Source organism: Myotis nattereri, assembly GCF_964212035.1.
Source record: "Myotis nattereri genome assembly, chromosome: 1".
Taxonomy (NCBI): domain Eukaryota; kingdom Metazoa; phylum Chordata; class Mammalia; order Chiroptera; family Vespertilionidae; genus Myotis; species Myotis nattereri.
The window spans coordinates 229,831,890-229,856,363 of NC_138075.1; the positions used below are offsets into that span (position 1 = coordinate 229,831,890).

Sequence of the window (24,474 nt, forward strand, 5' to 3'; positions counted from 1 at the left end):
GCTCCAGGAACCGACCGGCGTGCAGCTGGGGCTGTGGATCAGCGCTCAGGTCCCAAACTTGGGGTCGTCTCTGACGCCCTCTTTTCCTCCCATCAGTAGCTACATCAGAGGCCGCTCTACCCCTGCCCACGTCCGGCCCCAGATGCGGGGGGAGGGAGCCGCTGGGATAAGCCAGCACCCGCGTGCGGGGACAGCCACAGGGCCCCGGACAGGATGGGGGACAGCCCGGCTCAGGGCGGTGGGCGAGCCCTGGGTCTCGGCGGTGGGCGTGACCGACACTCGGCGGCAGGCGGGGCCGGGAAATGGGCGCGTCCTGGGACTAGGAAGTGGGCGTGACCGACACTCGGCGGCAGGCGGGGCCAGGAAATGGGCGCGTCCTGGGACTAGGAAGTGGGCGTGACCGACACTCGGCGGCAGGCGGGGCCGGGAAATGGGCGGGTCCTGGCACTAGGAAGTGGGCGTGACCGACACTCGGCGGCAGGCGGGGCCGGAAAATGGGCGGGTCCTGGGCCCCCGGGGGGCGGGTCTACGCACTAGAAAGTGGGCGTGACCGACACTCGGCAGTGGGCGGGTCCCAGCTGTTGGCGGGGGCGGGGCTCGCAGACTAAAGTTCCGGGAGGTGGGCGTCCGGCCCCGACCCGGCGCGGAAGTGTCCCGAAGGCCGCGCGCTTCCCCGTCCAGGCCCGCAGACATGTCGTCGGGGGACGCGGGGCCCGGCGGGCGGGAGGGGGCCCCGCGCGCGGCCGCCACTCTCTGCGGCCTGTACCACGAGGCGGGGCAGCAGCTGAGGCGCCTGCAGGAGCAGCTGGCCGCCCGCGACGCCCTCATTGAGCGCCTCCGCGCCCGCCTGGCCGCGCTGGAGGGGGACGCGGCGCCGTCGCTCGTGGACGCGCTGCTGGAGCAGGTGGCGCGCTTCCGGGAGCAGCTGCGGCAGCGGGAGGGCGGCGCCGGCGCCGTGGAGGCCGCGCTGCGCCAGGTGCGCCCGCCGGCCGGGGCTGGGCGCGGGTGCGGGTGCGGGTGCGTGATGGGCGCGGGGCCCATCGAGGCCTCAGGGGCGTGTCTGCGCCCTTGGGAGTTACCGGGAATCGTGGGTGGGCGGGTAGTTCAGGACGCGGTGCTGAGTTTCCTACCTGAGGGCCACCTGCCGCCGGGCGCACTGCCCGTGCCATGGCGAGCCCCTCTCCTTTCCCGTCCACCCCCCCCCCCCCCCCCCGCCTCCATCCTTTGATCTCTGCTCTGAGTCTGCTTGTGTTGGCCTTTATTTCGTCCTTTACCTCCGCAGGTAGATGAGGTCTGGGGCACTTGTCTTCCTGCCTGGCGCGGCATTCCCCGCGGGGGATTTGATGGGCACTGAAATGCACACAGGGCCGGCCGGGGTGGCTCAGTGGTTGAGCATGGGGTCAGGGCACATGCCCGGTTGCTGCTGGATCCCCAGTGTGGGGCCTGCAGGAGGGAGCAGATCAGTGATTCTCTCTTATCACTGATGTTTCTCTCTTTCTCCCTCTCCCTTCCTCTATGAGAGCAATAGAAAAATATTTTTAAAAATGCAGAAAGGATCAAGAAAGGCTGATTTCTGTCTTTATGAAGCTCATAGCCTCATTGAGTGAATAGACATTGTAGAAATAACCTATTGCCTGTCGAAAATATTATGTGTAGCATATTGTCTTACGTTGTGAACACACGGTTTAACATATCGTACACAGCTTCATCTGCACATAGTGGGTGCGCAGATGTGAATGTTACTGACCATTGCTACTCAGGTGTTTATTGGGCCTTTTCCGCTGAGAAGCCTTTCTGTGGAAGTAGAGTGTGTGTGGACACCTGGGGATGGTTCTTCCCGTTCTCCCAGCACTGAGTGTAGGCTGTCATCTCCCGGGGTGTGGAGCACCGAGTTGTGCCAGGCCCGGTAGGAGTGCTTAGCCAGGATAACTGGCGTGGAGAGTGTGTGGAGCATGACACAGGAGGTGGCTGTAAGGTCAGATGGGGCAAAGTGTGACGCCTTTGCTGCCGTGCGAAGTGGGTAATTGCACGCTGTTTCACAGGAGGCTAGGCAGTGCAGAGACGATCGAGACCCACTTCCTGCCCTTTAATTGCAGGTCATACATGCACATAAGTGGTCACTCCTTGAAGCAAGTTGTGAAAGGGATGGAGGAAGGTGCCGTGGGGCAGTACTGAGTGTAGGGTAAGCATGGAACTAGGCCAACTTAAGTTTCCAGCCCAGAGCTCTGGTATTCTAATGTAAACTGCTTTTTTCCCTTTAGACATAATTGACATGTTAATTTCAGGTATACAACATGATTTGATATTTGTATATATTGTGAGATGTTCACATCAATCTAATTCATTCATTGACCAATTTTCATAAGTTTAACCATCCTTGCATTCTAGGAAAAGAACCCCACTTAGTCATGGTGTGTAAGCCTTTTAATATGTTGCTGAATTTGGTTTGCTAGTATTTTGGTGAGAATATTTTGCTGAGAGTTCATAAGGGGCATTGGGCTGTAGGTTTTATGTAGTGTCTCTGTCTTGGTATCAGGGTAATACTGGCATCAGAAATATAGGAAGTATTCCCCCTCCTACGGTTTTTTGGGGAAACTTGAGAATTGGTATTAATTCTTAAATGTTTGGTAGAATTCACCTGTGAAGCTATCAGATCCGGGCCTTTTTAATTAAAACTTTATTGATTGGTTTTGGAGAAACATTGATTTTGTTGTTCCACTTATGCATTGATTGGCTGCTTCCCAAAGGGGCCCTGACAAGGGATGGAACCACACCTGGCATATCGTGACGGCACTCTAATCAACCCAGCTGCCGGGCCAGCGCCTTCACTGACATTTGAAAGCTGATTTTTAAGACAAAAAATAAGGCTGGCAAGTCCTTCAGGGTCAACCAAACGTGCCCTGCGGATGGCCGTTGCCTGTGGTTTGTGTGCTGTGAGCAGGTGGAGGACGGCCCAGGTCCTGCTCTCTGTATTGCCCAGTCGGAACCAGGCATTTGCCTCCACGTGGGGCTGGGCCAGTGCCAGGCCTGGGGCATGTGGACAGAGTGCCCTTGGGGAGCTCTGTGAACGGCCCCCCACCACACACGCCCCACCCCTGCTCCTTGTTCGTAGAGATGTCGTTTCTCGCCGTTCCATTTGACCAGTGAGGAAGGGGGCTTCGAGGTCAGGTCTTGCCCAGGTCCTCCGGCCCGAGGCAGGGTGTGAGGGAGCTGCGGCTGACGGAGGCAGTGAGGCTGGGCGGCCAGTACCGCTGCCTCCCTACCTGGTCACACCAGCAGCTGCCCTAACCCACGCGCCTCCGCGTGCCATTGTGCAGAAGGGAGATGACAGAAGCTGCTCTTGGGTGAGTGGAGATGGTGTGGCGGGTGGAGTGAGGACTGAGATCGCTGTCGCCGCTCCTGCTCACGCTGTGGCATGGCTGGTGGGGACTTAGTTTGCCGCATCTGTGGTTCCGCGGGAGACTGGCCTTCTGGTCTTGTGTTCGCTGTAGAATTCCCTCTGTCGCATGTTGTATGGGTTTGTGGAATGACAGCGTTTCATATACAAACATGCAGTGACCCTGAGTAAACCAGTGTCAGACGGGCCAAGGACAGGCCGTCTCGGTCATGCTGCTGGAACGGCAGCTTTTGATCTGAGTAACTAGCATTTAATGGACATGAGCCCAGGGCAGACCTGTGCCTGCCACCTTGCTCTGTGCGCACTGCGGAGCCAGGGCGGGAAGTAGGTCCAGTGGGGGGTGGGCGCGGTGGCGGGGGACAGGGTAGCGACGCAGCAGCAGAGCCCAGGTGCCGAGGAGGCCGAGGAGAACACGGCAGGTGAGGAGGCTCCTGCGAGCTGTGGGGTGAGACCCGGGCAGGCCCTGACCAGCGGGCGGGCCTTCAGAAAGGGGTCCGTTATTGCCCTGGTTAGAGTGCCGTCCCCGTCGACCAAGGTTGGGGGCTCAGTCCCTGGGCAGGGCACACAAGTGTCAACCAGTGAATGCATACATGAGAGTAAGTGGAACAACAGATCAATGTTTCTCTCCCTTCCTCTCTCTCTCAAAAAAAGTTCAATTAAAAAAAAAGTGGTTGGTTTTTAAAGGAAACACACACATTCAAGGCCAAGCAGCAGGCGGGTGTGTGTTTGGGCTCAGCGCCACGGGAACAGCAGCAGCCAGCTGTGGGCAAACTACGGCCCGCGGGCCGGATCCGGCCCATTTGAAATGAATAAAACTATTGAAAAAAAAGACCGTACCCTTTTATGTAATGATGTTTACTTTGAATTTATATTAGTTCACACAAACACTCCATCCATGCTTTTGTTCCAGCCCTCCGGTCCAGTTTAAGAACCCATTGTGGCCCTTGAGTAAGAAAGTTTGCCCACCCCTGAGCTAGAGCCTGGCTCCACCTGGCTTCCTCCTCCTGCTTCTCATGTGGTGCGGCTACCACGGGGCCTGCACGGCCTCCGCTGACGGCACACAGTGGGGTGGGGGTGGGGGGTCCACAGGCCGTGGGCAGAGACCCCCGCTCAGCGGCCTCCCAGCCCTGGGGGCCCAGGCCGCCGGGAGGAGGCGCTGATGCCCGCTGCCCCCCCCCCCAGGGGCTTCTTCCTGGGTGAAAGTGAAAGTCGGGGTCTGGCCAGGAGCCCCGTGAAGCGTCCGTTCTCAGGCTGTCACCGTCGCTGCCAGCCCCGCCAACGCTCCTGTCCTGGGGGGGTGGGGGGGCTCGCTTCCCCTGCCAGGGTCTGATGGCCTCACCCCCTCCTGCACCTCCCGCCTGCCTGCCCCTCCCCCGAGGCCTCTGCGAGAGCCAGGTGGCCGCGCTAACTTAAGTTCTCCTTCCCTCTTCCTTCGTTTCTAGAGCAAAGTCCGAGGGAAGTGGGAAAGGAGGACTCTCAGAAATCCCCTGCGAGGGCAAGGTTTCCAGAACGTTCGCTGGGCACGGGCCAGAGCGTGCCGTCACGTGCTGGGCTGACCCGTGGAGGCGTTTGCATGGGGTGGGGTGGGGTCCCGAGTTCCACCCATTAGTGCTGAACCCCAATCCTAAAGCCACCGCGGCCGTGCGACTGTGGGCACTTACCCGGGTGTTTGCACGGGGACAGGAGGCAGCACATGGCGGCGGAGGTGGGGGCTGTGAACTGGAACCCCAAGTTCAAAAGCACGAGGCGGGCGGAGAAAGGCGGTTCCGGAGGGAAGGCAGGTTGGTAGGAGCACGCGTTCTCGGTGCCTGTAGAGGTTCTGGAGAGAAGTGCCCAGAGGGAATGGCTCCTCTCTGAGCGCCGCTGGTGGAGGGGCTGGTGGGAACAGGAATGTCGGTTTCCAGTTTAGGCCCCTCTGGATGTTGTTTTTGTAAAGGAGAAGGTTCTAGGTTCCTGGTGTCTGGTACCAGCAGGCCACACCCCTCCCTCCGCTTCCTCCCAGCTCATCTTCCAGGCTGTTCGCCGGGGACGTGGGGCGGCCGGGCGCTCCCGGGGCCTCCTCAGGGGGTTCCTTGAAAACGGGACGCCCAGGCTGAGGCCGCGGAGAAAGCAAAGTGCAATTGTAGGACTTTTTAAAAACGAAGCCGTTTCCTGTGACAGCGCCTCGCTGGGTGCTTCACGCAGCCGAGATGTCACCCTTCGCCGCGCCCAGGTGGGCAGGGCGGGCGCCCTGGGGCTCCGGGGTCCTTCTTGGCCTCCCGCCTCTGGTGGCAGTGCCCGCCTTGTGTTCTGCCTTGGAGATGCCACTCCCGTCTCCGCCTCCACGTGGCCTTCCGTGTGTGCACATCTCCCTCTGCTCACAGGGACACCGGTCATTTGATGGGGTCCCTTCTAGTCCAGTCTGACTCCATCCTAACTGTTCACTTCTGCTGAGATCCTGCTTCTGGGTCAGGTCGCCTCCCAAGTGCGGGCGGGGCCGTGGTGGCGTCTGCCCTCCCGTCAGTGCGCGCCCGCCGCAGGGTCCCTCGCTGCTGAGAACGGACACGGGCCTTGCTGGTGAGGATGGGTTTAGACGAGGCTCCGGCGGCCGCCAGCTGTGAGTCTGGAAGCTGACTGCGCCTGTGCCTGTTGCCTAGCGATGGGGACCAGGCTGCTTCTTGCTGTAGACCCCGGTCTCTGACGTGCTTTTCCTGAAGTAAATCCGCTTCTCAATCTTCCCAGGAAATTGAGAGGCTGTCGGAGCAGCTAGAGGAGAAGGAGAAGGAGACGCAGCAGCTGCGGAGCCAGCCGGGGCCGGGGCCGGAGCGCGAGGAGGTGGCCCTGCTGCGGCGGCGGGTGGCGGAGAAGGAGCGGGCGCGGGCCGCCAGCGACACCCTGTGCCGCTCGTTGGCCGACGAGACCCGCCAGCTGCGGAGGACTCTGGCGGCCACGGCCCACATGTGCCAGCACCTGGCCCAGTGTCTGGAGGCACGACAGGGGGCCGCGGGGGAGCAGAGGCCTGAGGTAGGCGTGGGGGGTGGGTGAGGGGCGCGGGGTGGGGGGCGGGGGGCACGGTGTGGTGAGGCGCGGGCAGCGGGCCCCGCGCGCAGACCCAGCCGCTTCTGCTGGGCAGAGCCCGCCCTCAGGGCTTCCTTCTAAAATGATGGGACAAAAAAAAAGGAAAAGAAAAAAAATGAATAAAAAGGGGAAAAAATTAAAAAAGAAAAGTAAGTAAAATGAAATAAACAACGGGACATGCAGAGGCGACAGGAAAGCTGGGCTCACAGGGCCGCCCACCCGGCCTGCAGGGCCCCGGTGCGGGGACACGGGGACACGGGGCAGGGCTGGGCCCTGCGGGGCGAGGGGCAGGGCTCCCCGGCCGCCTGTGCAGAGGACTGAGCCGCAGCCTTGTGTGGCCCTGCGTCTGAGCCCGTGGAGCGGCCGCCATCTCTGAAGCTGGCCTCTGGCTCCAGCGCCCTCATCAGGAAGTGAGGATGGAGGGGGGGGGGGCGCGGGTGGGCCCCGACGGGGGAGCTGGGTTGGGGGAGGGGGCAGTGAGGCCACAGTGTCAGGAATCTCCTCAGATGGAGCCACAGGGGCTCCTGAGGGGGTGTCGGGAGCAGAGGGAATTAGGGGGCCATGGGCTGAGGCGACCTCCCTGCTCCTTCCGGCCGGCCCGCGGTGCGGGGAGGCTGGGCCCGGGAGGGCCTCTCGCTGGGCTCCTGCAGGCGGCTCCGCAAGGCGCTCCGCTGTGTCCTGGGCCGGCGGCCCCTCCGCGCTCAGCTTCCCGGGAGACTCCGCCTGAGAACCAGCGCAGCTGGGTGGCTCCCCCAAAGGGCACCTCAGCGCCACGTGTGCCAGAGACCGAAGGACAGGGCCCCTGGGAGGAGGCGTGTTCTCGTCTGGTTGGAGTCACTGTCCTTTCCCTGTGGAGATCCACAGTGGCCAGGCATGGGGGTCGGCTGGGCCGGCGTGGGCGGGCGTGGGCCGGCTGGGCCTGCCCCGCAGCCTCAGTCAGCATCACTTCCCAGCCCCGGGCCTGGCCGGCTGAGTCATGGGGCTTCCCCCGGTGAGTGAGGCCAGCACTTCCTGTGGTCGGGGATTCTCCAGAACCTGTCAGCAGGGCCCGCTGTGCTGTCAGAGGCAGGCTCTCCCTGAGTCTCCAGCTAGATCTGCCCCCTGTGAGGGCTGCTCTGGGATGTGGCTTCGGGTGCGACACCCCTGAACCGGCGTGAAATTGACCCTGAGTGTCTGGAGACCACGGGGTTGAGGGCTTGGAAGGGGTGAGCCCAGGCCACGGCCAGTCCTGCCCTGTAGCTCCGTGGCCCCTGCGGAGTGTGCTCGGTGGACAGTGGGCTCAGCCTCCTGCCCTGCTGACCTGTGATGGTGGCAGGTGGGGTGTGGCCTGGCCCCAGAGCGGGGTGGGCCTGGGGCACCTGTGACCGCAGCCCCTGGGTCTGGGTCCTTCCCCTCTGCTGCACGTGACCGACACGCCTGGTGACCGAGTCCTCTGTGTGCAGCCGGAACATGCAGGCAGGGACGCCTCTGTCCAGGCTGCTGTTGAGAAGCTCCAGGAGGAAAACCGGCTGTTGAAACAGAAGGTGACTCACGTGAGTGTCTGCTGTTCCCTCGGGGAGAGCTCGGCAGGCCCTGCCCTCGGGCCACTGGCTGACGCAGTGCTTTCCCCAAAAGGACGACAGAACGTCCCGTGGCTCCCACGCCCGCCAGTTCCCGTGTCCTTAGAGGGGGCAGGGTCACCGTCCAGACGGCTCCCGAGGCCGGAAACGTCCACTTGTGTTTAAGGTGCTGCTTGTGCGGAGGAGCGGCTCCTCCATTCCCGGGGACCCTCCCTCGGCTCCTCGCCCCTCAGTAGCTTCCGGCTCAGTGGGCAGGAGAGCGGCCCTGCCAGCCGCTCACTGCACTCGCCCGCAGGTGGAAGACCTCAACGCCAAGTGGCAGCGCTACGATGCCAGCAGGGATGAGTATGTGCGGGGGCTGCGGGCCCAGCTGCGGGGGCTGCAGGCTCCCCAGCCCGAGGCGGAGCTGATGAGGAAGGAGATTGCCAGGCTCAACCGGCAGCTGGAGGAGAGAATCAGCGAGTGTGCGGGGGCCGCGAGGGAGCTGGCGGCGGCGCAGGAGCGGGCGCAGATGCTGGAGCAGCAGGTAGGAGGGGCAGGACAGGCGAGTCCCTCCCTGTGCAGCCTGGTGATGGCTGAGGGCCTGCTCTCTTCAGGTCCTCGCCTACAAGGACGACTTCACGTCGGAGAGGGCGGATCGGGAGCGGGCACAGAGCAGGATCCAGGAGCTGGAGGATGAGGTGGAGGCCCTGCGCCAGGCACGCAGACAGGTGGGTGTGAGGGCCGGCCCGTGAGCGCTCAGGCCTCTCTCTCCTTCCCATGAACGCCAAGTCCTCTGTCTGCTCAGGCCCATTTCCCGCTCCGGCAGAGCCATCCCTGGCACCTGGCACGAGCGCGGTGGTGGAGACAAGCCTCCTGTGGTCCTGTCTGCGGAGGAGGTTGGCGTGGGGTGTGACAGCAGTGGCCGCCCCAGGGTTGTCTGCCTCCGGTGCTCACTGCCATGCACCCGGGGAGACGCCCGTGTCCAGGAAGGAGACCTGTGGCCCCAGGAGCTGCTTGGCCTCCGCTCTTCCTCCTGCCACCTCTTCTCTTCTGGGCTCTGGGCCAAGCAGGAAGCAGGGCGAGGATGGATGAGCCGAGACCAGCATGGTGGCCCCGGGCACAGCCATTACATCCTCTGCCTTTTCTCCAGGACCCCCAAGAGCCAGGCTCCTGCCGGATCCACACAGGGAGCAGAGCACCCAAGCGCGCAGAGACCCATGCTTCTGAGTTGGTGGTGCCTGGTGGCCAGAGGCCTGTGTCTGCACCCCAGGGCCTGGCCCCCCCTACAGAGGGCGGGTGCCCCGGAGCTGCCCGGAGAGGCCAGGGGGAGCTGCAGTGTCCACACTGCCTGCAGTGCTTCAACGACGAGCAGGGCGAGGAGCTCTTCAGACACGTGGCCGAGTGCTGCCTGTGAGCCAGGCGGAGGACAGGCCGGTGCTCTCGGCTTGCGACAGTGGGACCCCGAGATGCGGGTGGAGGGTGCTCTGGCCTTCACCTTGGTCCCCCTCGGGCTGTGGAACAGAAGCTGGGCTTTGGGCCCTCAAGCTGTCAGGCTGGGGCCGGAGTAGGAGCTCACAGGCCAAGGTGATGGTCCCGCCCCCACCTGCACCTGGGACGCTGCATCTCGCGGGAATAGGGGGCTGCCTGAGGGAACCTCACGTTGGGTCCCAGGGTGGAAGGGCACCCCAGGTTTGGAGGGCCGAGCACTGCGGCCTCGGCAGGGCCATGGAATACACTGTGTTGCTTAGTGTCTGTCACACGTCCAGAGGTGAGAGCCGTGTGCTTTGTAGCCACTTATTTTTATAATAAACACGTTTGCTGCAGTGGCTGCTGAGGCTGCAGGGCGGGGCCTGGGGCGAGGGGCCCAGCAGCACTTCACCTGGGCAGGAGCCAGATCAGCGGATGAGAGGCCTGCCTCCTGCTTGCCACCTCCTGGGGGACACCCTCTTCCCACTTCCCTTGAGGCAGGGACAGCGGCTGGGACAGCTGACTTCCATCAGGGCTTCTGTTCCTCACATGCACAGGGGCGCGTGGCCCCACCTTTCCCTCTTCTCTCTTGGCTCCGCTCTGGCAGTTCCCACTCCGATGCCGGCGCGCTCTCGCCTGTGGGTCTGTCCAGGGTGCTTCTCATTTCTTTACAAGCTTCACTGGCATCTTTTTTGTATCTTCCACTCCTCCCTCCGCCTCCTGCTTTCTGGCGATTCCCCTGAGACACAGAACTTGATTCCACCCACGCAGGCGAGCAGGTCCGAGGGGACGCTGCAGGTCTCCAGGGCTGGGTGCAGCCCCTCCTGCCGGGAACGCTGCCCCACAATTCCAGCCCCTTGGCCTCCCCAGATGCCAGTCTCCGCTTCTTCCACAGGCAGCCCTGGGCTCTGTGTACTTGCTCTCAGTGCTGGGCCTGCAACGGCCCCATATGGACCCTCAAAAGACCCCAAATAGCCAAAGAACTGGTGAGAAACAACCAATTGGGAGATGCCATGCTCTCTGATATCAAACTGTACTGCAAGGCTACGGTAACCAAAGCAGATCGGCACCAGCACCAAACATCCGGGCCAGTGGAACTGCCAGCCAGGTAGATCTTCGCTCAGGTGCGGTTACTCTCTGACACAGGGGGCGAGAACATATAGCGGCATAAAGCCAATGCATAAAGTAAATGGAAAAACTGGACCGATACATGCAAAAAAATGAAACTTTCTTATACCATATACAGAATAAGCAAGTGTAGCAGCTGAAATCATAAACTCCAAGAGCAGCGATTTTTAACCAGTGCGCCACAAGAATTTTTAAAACGCAATACCTGACCTCTTCCCCTTAGATTGTCAAGTAAAAAAAGGACCCAGCCAACACAATAGCCGTCTGGTGAATGAACCAAAATGATACCTATTTTTTTTGTCAGATGGGCAAAAAAATACATTCTTTTATTTTAGTAATTAGTTTGTGTGCCATGAGAGGAGAAAGGAGGAACCGCTGGCCTACAAACAGGCACTGAGTTTTCTGATGTTGCTCCTGGCGATATCTTTCTGGATATGTCTCCTCAGGGGAAGGCTAAAGAAGTAAACAAATGGAACTTCATCCAACCACAAAGTTTTGCACAGGGAAAAAACCAACAAAACAAAAAATCCGAACAAACGAGAGAAGACATTTGCCAATGATACAGCCAATAAGGGGTTAGTACCCAAAATGTATAAAGAACTCATACAACTTAACACCAAAAAAACCCCACACCAATCCAATGAAAAATGGGCAAAGGAACTGAACAGACACTTCTCCGAAGAGGACGAATAGCCAAGAGACTATGAAAAAATGTTCAACATCACTATCACCAAGAGATGCAAATTAAAACAATGGGGTGCCACCTCACACCTGCCAGATGGCTGCCATCAATACATCAATCCTTTCACCGCTGTGGCAGCAGCCATGAGGATGCTCAGACTTCAGAAGAGGCTTGCCTCCAGCGTCCTCCGCTGTGGCAAAAAGAAGGTCTGGTTGGACCCCATGAGACCCATGAAATCGCCAACGCCAACTCCCGGCAGCAGATTTGGAAGCTGATCAAAGATGGGCTGATCATCTGGAAGCCTGTGACTGTCCATTCCCGCAGGAAGGGCAGGCATATGGGCATAGGTAAGCGAAAGGGTACCGCCGATGCTTGAATGCCTGAGAGAGTGACCTGGATGAGGAGGATGAGAATTCGTCGCCGGTTACTCAGAAGATATCGTGAATCTAAGATCGACCGCCACATGTACCACAGCCTGTACCTGAAAGTGAAGGGTAATGTGTTTAAAAACAAGCGGATTCTCATGGAGCACATCCACAAGCTGAAGGCAGACAAGGCTCGCAAGAAGCTTCTGGCTGACCAGGCCGAGGCCCGCAGGTCTAAGACCAAGGAATCCCACAAGCGCCGTGAAGAGCGGCTCCAGGCCAAGAAGGAGATCATCAAGACTCTGTCCAAGGAGGAAGAGGCCAAGAAATAAAGCTTCGCCTCTCTTACCTGTACATAGTGGCTTTGGCAATTACATGGTTCAGTCATTTAATAAAAGCAGCCTTCATCTAAAAAAAAATACACAACAAAAAATACATCAACCCAAGTGCTGGCGAGGACATGGAGAAGGGAACCGTAGTGCTCTGCAGGTGGGAGTGCAGACTGGTGCAGCCACTGTGGAAAACAGTATCGAGTGTCCTCCAAAGATTAAAACTGGCCTGGCCGGTGTGGCTCAGGGGTTGAGCGTTGACCTGTGAACCAGGAGGTCATGGTTCGATTCCCAGTCAGGGCACATGCCCGGGTTGCGGGTTTGATCCCCAGTGTGGGGCGTGTAGGAAGCAGCCAATAATTCTCATCACTGATGTTTCTATCCCTCACTGAAATCAATAAAAATATATTTTAAAAAATTAAAAATGGAATTGCCTTATGACCCAGCAATTCCACTTCTGGGTATTTGAAGAAAACAAAAAACCTAATTAAAAAAGATAAACATACCCCATGTTTGGTGCCTGGGAAGCCCATTTTCATTGCAGCTTTATCCACAATAATCAAGAAGTGGAGTAAGCCTGGTCCATGGACAGACACAGAGAGATGTGGGACATACATGCGATGGGGTCCTACGTGTGCATAAAAGGAATGGAAGGTCACCATCTGCAGCAACACGGCTGGACCGAGGGCACTCGGTGAAATACACTGAGGGGCCGGATTATTATGACCACCTGACGTTTGTAGGCAAATTAGCTATAATTTCACACTGAAGTTGCTAGAGGGCCAGACCATTATAAATAGGGAAGCAGGTTGTTTACCACGACAAATGATTTTTTTGTGAAGATGTGGGTAAACAACGCGATTTAACAGCCTTTGAACGTGGTATATATTTGAACGTGAGTGGCCAGATTATTATGACCACCCCATCAGTACTTCGTTGGGCCACCTTTTGCCTTCAATACTGCGGCGATTCTTGGCATTGACTCCACGAGATGTTGAAAGGTGATGCGAGGAATCGGACACCGTGCCTGATGAATAGCACTGTCCAGTTCTGTGAGATCTGATGGTTGTGGAACCAGCTGCCTGGTGGCTCTTTTAACTTCGTCCCACAAATGCTCAATTGGATTGAGATCTGGTGATGGTGGGGGCCACCTAAGCAAGGTAAAGTCTCCCTCATGTTCTTGAAACCACTCCTGCACAATACGAGCACCGTGGCATGGTGCACTGTCTTGTTGGAAGAAGCCATCTCCATTGGGATATGCCATCAATATGATAGGATGAACTTGATCAGCAACGATACTTAGGTATGTTGTGCTATTCAGACGTTGTTCCACATGAATTAAAGGGCCCAAATCATGCCAGGAAAACATGCCCCAAACCATAACACTGCCCCACCAGCTTGAAGGGCTGTACTCATGCATGTGGGGTGCATGCTTTCATGCTGTTTCCGCCCAATTCTCACTCTGCCATCTGCATGATGCAACTGGAAACTGATTCATCGGACCACATGACTTTTTTCCAATGCTCGACCGTCCAATCCTTGTGTTCCTGTGTAAATTGGAGACGTTTTATCTTGGTAACTGCAGACATCAAGGGTGTTTGAACAAGCCTTCGGCTTCCATATCCCATATGATGCAGTGTACGGCTAATTTGCCTGCAAACGTCAGGTGGTCATAATAATCTGGCCCCTCAGTGTGAGGCAGAGAGGCAAGCACCATGAGCCCACGCACACGGAATCTAAAGAACACAACTAACCAACCAACCAACCAACAAGACACAGAGAACAGACTGACGGGGGATGTACATAAAAATAATAAATTTAAAAAGTAAAATTACTAGCTGAGGAAAAGATCAAAACCTCTCCGTGTGACGGGCTCCTGGCGTGGCACTTCAGGGCAGCTGGACTTCACGCGATCACGCGGCCCCAAACCAGCATTGCAGGGCACAGGCGAAGCTGCAAAACAAGAGCTGCCTCCAGGCAGGAAGCTGGGCCTCAGACCTGCTCCCACGCTCCCAGAGGGGACACTGCCCTGTGCTGCCCCTGCTCAGACACACCCTCAGGCCCTGGCCAGTTGGCTCGGTTGGTTGGATTTGGAGCATCATCCGCTCACAAGGTTTCCGGTTGATTGCCTGTCAGGGCACATACCCAGAGTGTGTGTGCAGGTTCCATCTCCAGCCCGTCGTGGGGGAAGGCAACCCATCGATGTCTCTGTCACCCCCTCCCTTCCGCTCTCTTTCAACATCAATGGGGAAATAAATGCCCTGAGGCAAGGGTGAACAGTGCCTGTTCCCACCGGCACAGGATGCCAGGGTGGAGTCTGAGGCCCCCAGGTGTCCCTGCGCAGACACCAGCAGCACTGACACTTCAGGCGGCCTGTGTCCCCCTCTGCAGGGTCCTCCCGGGAGCCACGCGCCACCTGAACAACAAGCCTGTGGCCACACTGGCTCCTGCCTGCCCTGTTCCCTCAGCTACTGCCCACCCTCGCGCCCTGCAGCCAGTCCCAGCCTCCCTGCTCCATGCCTCGGCTACTCTTCCCCTCCCCCTCCACGCTGGTTCTGGGGCTCTGACCCTCTGTCTGCCCTCGTTCCGCAGTGGACTCAGCCTGTGGGAGGCCTACGCGACTGACCGCAGCCCCGAGGATGGCAGTACTGTCCCTCTCGGAGCTCAGGCCGGAGCCCGAGTCCTTGCCTCCTCTCCTTCCCCACCTGCACCCTGTCCCTCTGGCAGGAAGCCTTGTGGGCTCAGAACCCTCGAGGCCAGAACACTCCAGGCCGGCCCACCTCCCCTTTCCCCGGCTCAGAGCCCGCCAGGCAGCTGCACAGAAGCAGGGCCTCGCAGGTTTTCCGGAGGCACAGTGGGAGCCGTGGAGTGTTCTAGGGGAGTGGCAGCTCTACGAGCCCTTTCTGAAAACTGCCTGAGACCTCAGAAGGGACCAAGCTGGGCTTCCTTTTTTCATTTTAAATACTATTCACACTCCTGGCTTACCCCCAACTTGGTATTTGCAGTTTTTTATCACAACCCCCACAAAGCTAGATGGGCACCTGCCTCCAGGGCCATGTGTCACCCCGGCCGATGGACCCTGCTCCTCTGCTCTGCCTCCGTCAGCCCACAGGTTTGAAGGTGATGGCTTCCCGGCACCCCTCTGGGTGGGGCCCGCCCACTGCCTCTCTAGCACTTACCACTTCCAGTTGAACTCTGTCCTGGGGCCTGGGCCCACATGGGGTGGTGGCCCAAGGCCCCTGGAGAGGGCAGCCGCCCGCACACCCAGCCCCGCCCACTCCCATCACCCCCAGCAGAAAGCAAGCAGACGAGGTCTCCTACTGTACTAATGTATTCCATCTTTCAAAAAGAAAGACATGATTTTAATATTACTTAACAATATGTTAAAAAGTAGCCAGGCAGGCCTCCGTGTTAATACAGTCGTACACTCTAACAGACTGGGTGGTGAGTACTGGGTGGGTTTGCTTTTGAACTTTCTCACTCGGCAGGGGTCGTACACAAGCTGGCTACAAGTCAGGGGTCGGACACAAACAGCGCAACGTGTACACTCTGAACAGTAGATTGTGGAGATCGGAGCGTGCCTGCCCCGCCCGCCCACCCATCTCGGGTGGGAGCTGAGTGAGGGCGTCACCCAGGGGGACAGATGACAGGACAGGGTGAGATGCAGGGGCCACGGAGCCACGTGGATGATGCAAACTCGTCTCTGGCCAAGGCCCAGGCCTCGGGGGCCACGGTGGCGGAAGAAGTGGCGGGAGCTACTGTCCAACCCGAGGGCACAGAGCTACGATCAGAGGCTCACAGACGACACGCACACAAGCTAACAGGGCGGGCGGGCGGCACATCCTCGGGCTGGGTCCCAGGCACTGTGGCCCCCCGGCAAGGCCTGGCGAGCTCCCGTGCGTCCCTCTCCGGTGATCCTCACTCAGTGGGCAGCAAAGGTGGCCTTTTTCAAGCTAAAGTTGGACCAGTTGATGGACAGTCTTTGTCGGGTCTGCCTGGCGGAATCCAAGCAGAATCTGGAAGACAAAACACCAGTCACCGGAGCTGGAGCTGCCTGGGCTCAGTGCGGCCCCCACGCCTTGCCGCCCGGCCGCACCTGGTCCCCGTCCTCAGGACGTGGCGGGCGCCCGTTTGGGTTATCCTTTCCACTTGCCCTGCAGGGAAGCTGCCACGGAGGTTCTGATGAGCCCGTCTGGGCACCCGGGGCCCCACAGCCCCGGGGAGGGGGCGCTGTGCTGCTGCCATTCTCAATGAGCGACACCGGGGATGCCAGCCTGCCCGCGCTTAGCCCCAAGTTCACAGGCGCCAGTGACTTGAAAGGAGACCTTTCACAGCCCCAGTCGCTCCCTCTGGGCCTCGGGACAGCCACAGCCTCCGCTCTCCTGCTCCAATCACACACTGTGCTCAACAGCATCTGCGAAGACCACGGGTGCCACCTGCTTCCGTAACAATGGGCAAGCCTGGTACTCAGGGAAAGAAGGACATTTCCTTCACCTTTCCAGCTCGACTCTGGGTGGCAGAAATCTGAACGAACCTGAAAATGACTATATTGTTGCCACGAGTCTGGCAGATAAAATGAGTGTTTGCCGACACTCTGGTTCATTGTCCAAGCGCAGCACCTGCAGCCCACGCCCGTCCAGGGAGGGAGGCCTGTGCCGTCGCAGAACCCGGCTCTCCTCCTCGCCACAGCTGCAGACCCGCGCTGGTGAGGCACCTTTCACCTCGAGAGCTCCCCCTTCTGCGCCTCCTGTCCCCCTTGACGCTGGCAAGTCCTCTGATAGCCCGTGCCCCGCCCCACAGCAGCCAGGACGCTCACCTGCGCTGCCCCTGCCCTCAGAGAACAGCTCCGCCCCGAACACAGGCCAGGCCCCTATGACCTGGCGGGTCCTGCTGCCGACACCCTGCTCCTCTCCCACTGTGCTCCAGACCAGTCACTTCGCCCCAACGAGCATGCCCCTGAGGCTGTGGGAGCAGACACTGGGCTCCGCCCATCGGATTCCAGGTCTGGGAGCCACCCCCGTTCCCAGGTGATGCTGTGGCCCTGACCCTTTTGGGAACCACTGCTGTAAACCAGTCTGCACACACGGGGGAGGGGAGGGGAGAAGTGGACACGAGTGAGAGTAAGAGTGAGGGTGAGCGTGAGGAGGTCCGTGTGTGCCGGGCCTCACATGCAGGAAAGCTGCAGTCAGAGCTGCGGGGCCACGGCGGGGCCTGCGGGAGCCAGACAGCCGCTGCCGCTCACCTTTTGAAATATTCCACTTCCCTCTCCGTCTCATCCATGTCCACACTGTCCAGGTCGATATCTTTAGGCAGAAAGACATCATCTGTGAAATAAAGAGGCAAGTCGAATTATAAGCGTAGGCATCTGAACAGAGCAGAACTCTGATTTTATTAAACTGCAACAACTTCACAAACTAAAACTTGCTGGCGGCCGATCCCGAGTGGCGCCATTAACTTGGGTCTCCGCCGGGAGGCCAGAGGGGCCCTGAGCCCTCCGCCCAGAGGCTGTCCAAGCCCTTGCTGGAGGGAGGGAGGCGGGGCAGGAAGGCCCCTCACAGGAAGAGGGCAGGAGGCCGGGCCGGCAGTGGCTCTGCTGGCGTTCGGTTTGTAGTGCAGCACCGGCCTCACCAGGAACCCCACTGCCCTGCGCACAGGGGGCTCTTTCACGAGGCCGTCCCGGGCCGCAGCCTGAGTCGGAGTGAGGGGACGGCGGGCCGCATGGCTCAGGCACAGCCTCAGCACCAGGCCGGTGAGGCGAGGCTCAACCCCTGCAGACCTCAGCCGGGACCATGTGCTGGAGGCGAATAAAAAGGGGCTCCCTTTCTTCCTATCACTTGACAGGAGCATGACCAAGGCGTGGCTGACGTGCAGAACAGCAGCTAACACTTGCGATGGCGCACAGCACAGGGGGAGTGCCTCCACAACCGCGAGCTCACAGAAACCCCCCGAAAAGCTTCCCCTAAGGACCTAAGGACGCGCATGGCCACAGGACCACACCCCTCCCCGTCTGGCTCTCCCTCCCCTGCCCCACACCTCTGGCCTCCAGGGTCCCTGTGCTTCCAACCACACCTGGATCCCACACCACCAAACCCCCAGCCTACCTGGACCTCCATCCTGAGCTCTGTCCCTAGAGTGCCTCCCCTGTGCATCCGCCCTTCAAGCATCTGACCCCCCTCGGGCACCACCTCACCCCTTGGCTGCTGCAGGCCACCTCCTTCCTCACTCTCAAGTCAGACCTTACGCCTGGCCAGCAAGTTCTGGCAAGTTTCTCATGAACCCCACCGCCCCACAGCGTCATTTTCATGACACTTCACCACAAGTCTCATCGCAGTCACCTGCTTCTGTGGCCGATCAAAAAGTTACAAAATGAACCAATTATGTATGCAGATCCCTAGGTAAATAAATTAGAAAATCTAGTTTAAAAGGGTAATTTACTACGGATATGCAGTTCACCAAAATTAACCTCATTAGAGACAGAAATACTAACTAGACCAATTTCCAGAGGAAAGCAAGTATTATCAAGGACTCCCCCCCGAAGCATGAACCCCCGAGGCTGCACAGGAGACCCCCGTGTCCTCCAGGCCGGGCCAGGCATGCAGGCGAGTGTTCTAGACACTGACACTGACAGCAACCGACACGAGCGGGGACACAGCGGGCACAGCACTCGCATCACAGACTCCCCCAGCTTACCGAGCGAGCTGCCGGCTCTGTCTCCCTTCTTCTTCCGGCTCTTCTTGCTCTTGCCGCGGGGCTGTGGGGAGTCGGCCGGCACCGGCTTGCTGCTGTGCGCAGGCTCCCCGGGGCAGGCGGGCTCCGAGGGGCCTGGGCTGGCCTTCCCCTCCTTGACGTGGTTCAGCTGCTTCTTGTTGTTGTTGTTGCTGTTGGCTTTCCTGTCCTCTCGCTTCTGCTCCGCCAGGGAAGTGAGGTCGAGCACTTTCGCCTTTGGCTCAGTCTGAGGCCGGGGTCTGGGCTGGCTCTCGGAGGCTCTGGGGGGCTCCACGGGCCTCCTGCCAGCCTCGCTGCCGGCCTTCCCGGCCTGTTTTGGCTTTTGTTTGCCAGTCCCCTCCTTGTGGTGATGCATTATGTCCAGGAGAAAGGACAGCGGCTCCTGCTGCTTCCCACTGACCCCGTCGGGCAGGAGGAGCTTGGAGTCCCTGTTGTCCCCGGGCTCTGCCTCCGGCCTGGGGTCAGCCTCCGGCCCAGGCTCTGTGTGGTTGGCGTGTCTGGACGGGGAGTGCGGTGAGGTTTCTGGTTCTTCGTTCTGCTCGAGGGAGCCGTTGTGCATGTGCACAGGGTCGGGCAGGGACTCTGCTGCCGCCTGCAAAGCCCCTGCCAGCATGCTCAGCTTGGGACAGTCCTTGCTCGGCCGCTCCTTCTTCTTCTTCTTCACGGCGCGCAGCTTCTGGAGCTCCTGCAGCCGCTGCAGCTCCGCCGTGAGCCGCTCCTCCTCCTGCTCCTGCTGCCTCTGCTCCTCGCGGACATGCTCGTGCTCCCGGGCCCTGGCCTCCGCCTCCAGGCGCGCCTTCTCCTCCAGCTGCCAGGTGAAAAGAGAAGGCTGTTTGAGATATCAGTAGGCAATTGAAAAATTAACACATATGGAAAAATAATTAAAAAATGAATCATATAGTAAGAACAGAAACCCTGCCTGGTCAGCGTGGCTCAGTGGTTGAACTTTGTCCCATGTACCAAGAGGCCACCGGTCTGATTCCCAGTCAGGGCACATGCCCAAGTTGCGGGTTTAGTCCCCAGTAGGAGGCGTGCAGGAGGCAGCCAATCAATGTTTCTCTCTCGTCGATGTTTCTATCTTTCTCTCCCTCCCTCTTTCTCTAAAATCAATAAAAACATTTTTTAAAAAGTTAAAAAAAGCCCTAACCCGTTTGGCTCAGTGGATACAACATCGGCCTAGGGACCGAAGGGTCCCAGGTTTGATTCCGGTCAAGGGCATGTACCTTGGTTGCGGGTACATCCCCAGTAGGGGGTTGTGCAGGAGGCAACTGATCAATATTTCTAACTCTCTGTCCCTCTCTGTAAAAAAATCAATAAAACATATTTTTAAAAAAGTTTAAAAAAAGAATATAAACCAAAAGGGCTATAATAAGCCAAAAGCTCTTATTAAAACACTAGAGGCCCGGTGCATGAAATTCATGCAGGGGTGGGGGGTGTACCTCAGCCCGCCTGCCCCCTCTCACCGTCTGGGAGCCCTCAGGGGCAGAAGGCGACCTGGTGATCAGGGTTAAGGTGATGCCCCCATCACACCTCTGCTGCTTCCACTGCTGGCAGTGCAAGCCTCAGCCGGCCCTGGTTACCTGAGCCTTGGGCAGCCCTGGGCAGCTGGGCAGCCACCATCCTTGAGGGTGTGGCAGTCAATTAGCATATTCCCTCCTTACTGGCTGTGGGCGCTGCCATCTTTGTGATGGCGTGAGGGTCAATTAGCACTCTTTATTAGATAGGATACCTACCCCAAGTTATTTCACATATAGACTTACTTTATTTGGGGAAGGTGGTAGTTAATCCCTCATAGCCACTGACCAGACACAAAAAACCAGGTGGAAGCTGCTGCCTGCCCTGCCCCCACGCCCGCTGCACATGGAGGTGACAGCCAACGGCACATGACTGTGCCCAGCACGCACCTGCCCAGGTGAAAGCTGAGGCATTTCTGTGCATCAACAGGACATGCAAACAGGTGCCCTAGGAAACAAACTCCCCTCCCAGCCTGGCACGCGGCCGGCACTCCCGAGCTGCCGTCACTAGTGTGCCAGGAGCAATGGTTTCTCCACGCCGCAGGGCATGCTGACAGCAGGTTCCTCCTGCTTATCCTACGGCGGGACGCACCTTTTCATCGAGTGAAGACTCCCTCCATAGGGACGCCTGTCCTAGCAGCACAAATGGAAACGCTCCAAAGGGGGCGCCTGTCAGACGCTCCGGCAAAAAAAAAGTGCATGGGCTGAACCGGTTTGGCTCAGTGGACAGAGCATCGGCCTGTGGACTGCAGGGTCCCGGGTTCGGTTCCGGTCAACGGCATGTACCTTGGTTGCGGGCACATCCCCAGTAGGGGGTGTGCAGGAGGCAGCTGATCGATCTCTCTCATCAATGTTTCTAACTCTCTATCCCTCTCCCTTCTTCTCTGTAAAAAAGCAATAAAATATATTTAAAAAAAAAAAGTGCATGGGAAGTGGAGCCCTCCCAGCTGAAGCTAGTTCCTACATTTCAGTAGGCGTTCATTTAAGACCGAGTTATCTTTTTGAAAACATTTAATATAAAATTATGTTAAAAATAAAATGATAGGTTTTAAAAAGCTAGCTTCACAACTGAAGCAAATTTCACAGTAGAAGCCCCAGCTGCCCCGCAGGTGGCCTGGTGTCGGCTGGCAGGTGCCTCCTGGCGCAGGTCTGAGAACTCCCCAGGACGAAGCTACAGTGAACCCACAGCCCGCCGGGTGCCACCTTCACTTCAACAGCTGACTAGGAGGGAGACACAAAGCAACCTGTGGGTGGGTCGCCTGCCCAACGGGGTGCTCAGGAGAGCACAGGGTGAGTGGGTGCTGAGGGGGCCACGGTGGGCCTGTGGCATCAAGTCTGGATTCAGACTGTCCGCAAGGATAGAGGACAGGAGACCAGGGTGGGAGCCCCCTGACAAGCGTAGAGCCAACCCCAAGGCTTTGAGTGCCTGCCCAGGACGTCCCCAGGGCTCTGGACCCCTCCCCTCGGAGAGGCAGGGTACTTCCGATGGCGACACCTCGCTCTCCCCACTCCTGTGGGCTCTGCAGACCAGGTCTCCTGGGGCAGAATGGGCTCTCCCCCAAGTCCCTGGCAAGCCCCGCAGGTTTGGTGGGTCTGCCCCTCAGCAGGACAAGCACAGGCCCGAGAGCCACATGCTGATGCGGAGCCCAGGGGACCTGCGGGCCCTCCTCGGCCTCTGCCTGACCTCACGGCGACCTCACCTGCTCCCAGGGCAGCCCTTCTTGCGGTCAGACCCCTGCAAGCTGCCATGTGCCTTGGCCCTGATCTGCCTGCTGAGGGCTGGCCCTGGACCTGACGCCTCGAGGTGGCTGCATGAGGGAGACGGCTGGGCCTGCTGCCCGGGGCTCCGTGGGGAGCCCTCCAGGAGAACTGGGGTGGGTTCCTGAGGAGGCGTGCAACGAAGGACAGGACACCTTGCAGTGACTGGCACACAGTCCCTGAGGGCCCCACTCACTTGCTGGACCTCAGGTCAAGTCCAGTCACACCCACCATGGGGTGGACCTGCCTCTGACACATCCCAGCCATGAGGTGAGGTGGGCACTGTCCAGGGCTGCCCACACGGCATCACCTCCTCCGCCACCTGCACATCGACGCCACGGGCCCGGCCTCTTCCATGCAGACAGCCTCTGTCCCCGCCTCCTATCAGAGTCACTCGTTCAGCCAGTCACAAGCCCACACCACCCCACTTCCTCTGCTTCCCTGGCACAGAGGCAGAGGGTCTGCACCCCGCCGGCCAGCCAGGCAAAGCCACAACACAAAGGGGCGATGCGTCCTAGGCACAGCGTGGGGCTCCCCACAGCCTCCAGCTCAGGCCAGAGGCAGGCAGGGCTGTGGGAGCCATGCTGTGGCCCCGCCGTCACAGTCCCCGCCGCCCTGGCGCGGGCGCAGGCTACCTTTCTCTGCTTGTGCCTCGCCCGCTTGGCGGCGCGCGTGCTGCTCACGGGCTTGGGCTCGGAGCTGTTGATGAACTGCAGCAGGTCCTCCACCCGGCGGTGGTCCACCATGCTCTCCCGCTCCGACAGCTGGTCCGCCTTCTTCGGCTGCTCTTCCTTCCGCTTGGTCAGCCGCAAGCGCAGCTTCTCCCTCATCTCTGCGTAATTCCTACTTGTGGGTGCGGCTGGAGGCTAAGACAACACATGAAAACGTGACTAGATTAAACTTCAAGTTTCAATGACTTGGAAGAGAAACTTCAGACTATTTCTAAAATTAAAGTTTTTGTTATTACCCAGTAATACATAAAAAAATAAGGAAATAAGAGAAACAAATGGCCGGAAAAAAGAAAATCTATATATTCATAAAAGATCTGGTAAATTATATGCAGCTATGTATAAAAGTTAACTACTTTTAAATCAGAAACAGCTAATTACACATACTGATCATCTCCTTCTATGTGAACAGTGTGGTCATCTTTCCTGTCGTGCCCACGTCCACCCTTGTATCTCTGTACCCACTGCAGGCTCCTTGCTCAGAGCCGAAAGGAAAAAGAACTGCCCTCCACCCCACGGCCAAGATTTCTGACCAGCCCCAAGCACACCACCGAGGAGGCGAGGCGGAGCTAACGGAAGACCCACTCGCCCCCGGCCACCCGCTGGGGGCTGGCGCGTCCTTGTCCACGTCCACCTGTGCCAGTACCCTTTGTGTTCAAAAGGGAAGACAACCGTGTGCACATGTGTCCCCAGGAGGCGGCTGACAGACCGGACACCCTGGCTGCCCACAGCTGGGCACTCTGTCGACCCCTATCCAATCATCTACTGTAAAACTCACCAACGGGCAAAAATGCCGTGATGAAAGCCTTATAGCTAAATCTTTGGGCAAATGTTTTCATTAGACCTTTAGGCCACAGCAGTTCTCAACCTGTGGGTCGCGACCCCTTTGGCGGTCGAACGACCCTTTCACAGGGGTCGCCCAAGACCATCCTGCCTATCAGATATTTACATGACGATTCATAGCAGTAGCAGCATGACAGTGACGAAGTAGCAACGAACATAATGTTATGGTTGGGTCCCCACATGCGGAGCTGTATTTAAAGGGCCAGAAGGCTGAGAACCACTGCTCTAGGATAAGGACAACCTAGAAGTGGAATTGCCGTGTGAGACCAGACCTTGGCTTGAACTATGTTGCAAGTAAGTCCCCTGAATCCCACCCGGCCTCGCAGCCTGTGTGTGCTGTGACTGTCCCACACTGACACCGCGCGGCACTGACAGCTGCTGTCCCTGTCCCGGGCAGCACGCACTCACCCCGCCGTGCCCGAAGAATTCACAGTAGCAGCAGTCACAGTACTTGCCCTCCTTCTGGTTGGTGGAGGTGGAGGTGCTGGAGCTGTGCTCGGAGCAGCTGTCCTCGTCTGCGCTCTCGTCCCCATCGTCCTGCTGTGGGTCGTAGACGCCATTCTCGCAGCGGTGCCCTTCGCAGTCCGGGTCACTGCGAAACCGCACACGGGCCGGTCAGCAAGCAGCCACCCCTAGAGGCTCTGCCCCTCACCACCAGACCCGGGTCCACACGGAATGGGGGCCGCAGTCGGGGGGCTGGGAGGCAGCGGGGCAAGGCGGTGCGTGAGGCGGGTGGTCACACACAGTCTCTCTACTGTCCCCACCACCGCTTTATTCTGGGGGGTGGGAGGTGGCTTTCAACAGGCAAGTTCAAAGGTAACAAAAGCTGTCTTCACATAAAAACTGCGCAGCCCTGGCCCGTGCGGCTCAGCGGGCTGGGGCGCTGTCCGTACACGGAAAGGTGGAGGGTTTGATTCTGGTTGGGGCACGTGCACAGGT

At 58.8% G+C, this 24,474-nt stretch overlaps 2 protein-coding genes and 1 pseudogene across 3 annotated transcripts in view; 2 read left to right on the forward strand and 1 right to left on the reverse strand.

Moving 5' to 3' along the window:
* The first annotated feature begins 657 nt into the window (after positions 1 to 657).
* Positions 658 to 9,821, forward strand: TNIP2 (TNFAIP3 interacting protein 2). Its single transcript, XM_081092439.1, has 6 exons — positions 658 to 976; positions 6,119 to 6,400; positions 7,897 to 7,986; positions 8,309 to 8,539; positions 8,610 to 8,723; positions 9,146 to 9,821. The coding sequence occupies exons 1-6, from the start codon at positions 692 to 694 to the stop codon at positions 9,407 to 9,409; spliced, it is 1,266 nt and encodes a 421-aa protein (XP_080948565.1). The 5' UTR covers positions 658 to 691; the 3' UTR covers positions 9,410 to 9,821.
* Positions 9,822 to 11,415: 1,594 nt separating this feature from the next.
* On the forward strand, positions 11,416 to 13,769 carry LOC308520034 (large ribosomal subunit protein eL19-like; annotated as a pseudogene). Its single transcript has 2 exons — positions 11,416 to 12,660; positions 13,659 to 13,769. The product of its transcript is annotated as a large ribosomal subunit protein eL19-like (transcript).
* Positions 13,770 to 15,289: 1,520 nt separating this feature from the next.
* The window catches only part of FAM193A (family with sequence similarity 193 member A), a 74,769-nt gene continuing 65,584 nt past the window's right edge, over positions 15,290 to 24,474 (reverse strand). Inside the window, exons 16-20 of the mRNA XM_081092483.1 lie at positions 23,944 to 24,127; positions 22,600 to 22,830; positions 18,657 to 19,500; positions 17,209 to 17,290; positions 15,290 to 15,982 (exon numbers count right to left, since the gene is read on the reverse strand). Coding sequence (XP_080948609.1) covers positions 15,889 to 15,982; positions 17,209 to 17,290; positions 18,657 to 19,500; positions 22,600 to 22,830; positions 23,944 to 24,127 — 1,435 coding nt within the window. The 3' untranslated portion in view covers positions 15,290 to 15,888. The remainder of the gene's footprint in view (positions 15,983 to 17,208; positions 17,291 to 18,656; positions 19,501 to 22,599; positions 22,831 to 23,943; positions 24,128 to 24,474) is intronic.

Coding starts and splice junctions, on each gene's coding strand:
- TNIP2 (XM_081092439.1), top strand. CDS start 692: ATGTCGTCGGGGGACGCGGGGCCCGGCGGGCGGGAGGGGGCCCCGCGC. Junction 977..6,118: donor TGGAGGCCGCGCTGCGCCAG/GTGCGCCCGCCG, acceptor CAATCTTCCCAG/GAAATTGAGAGGCTGTCGGA. Junction 8,724..9,145: donor TGCGCCAGGCACGCAGACAG/GTGGGTGTGAGG, acceptor CCTTTTCTCCAG/GACCCCCAAGAGCCAGGCTC.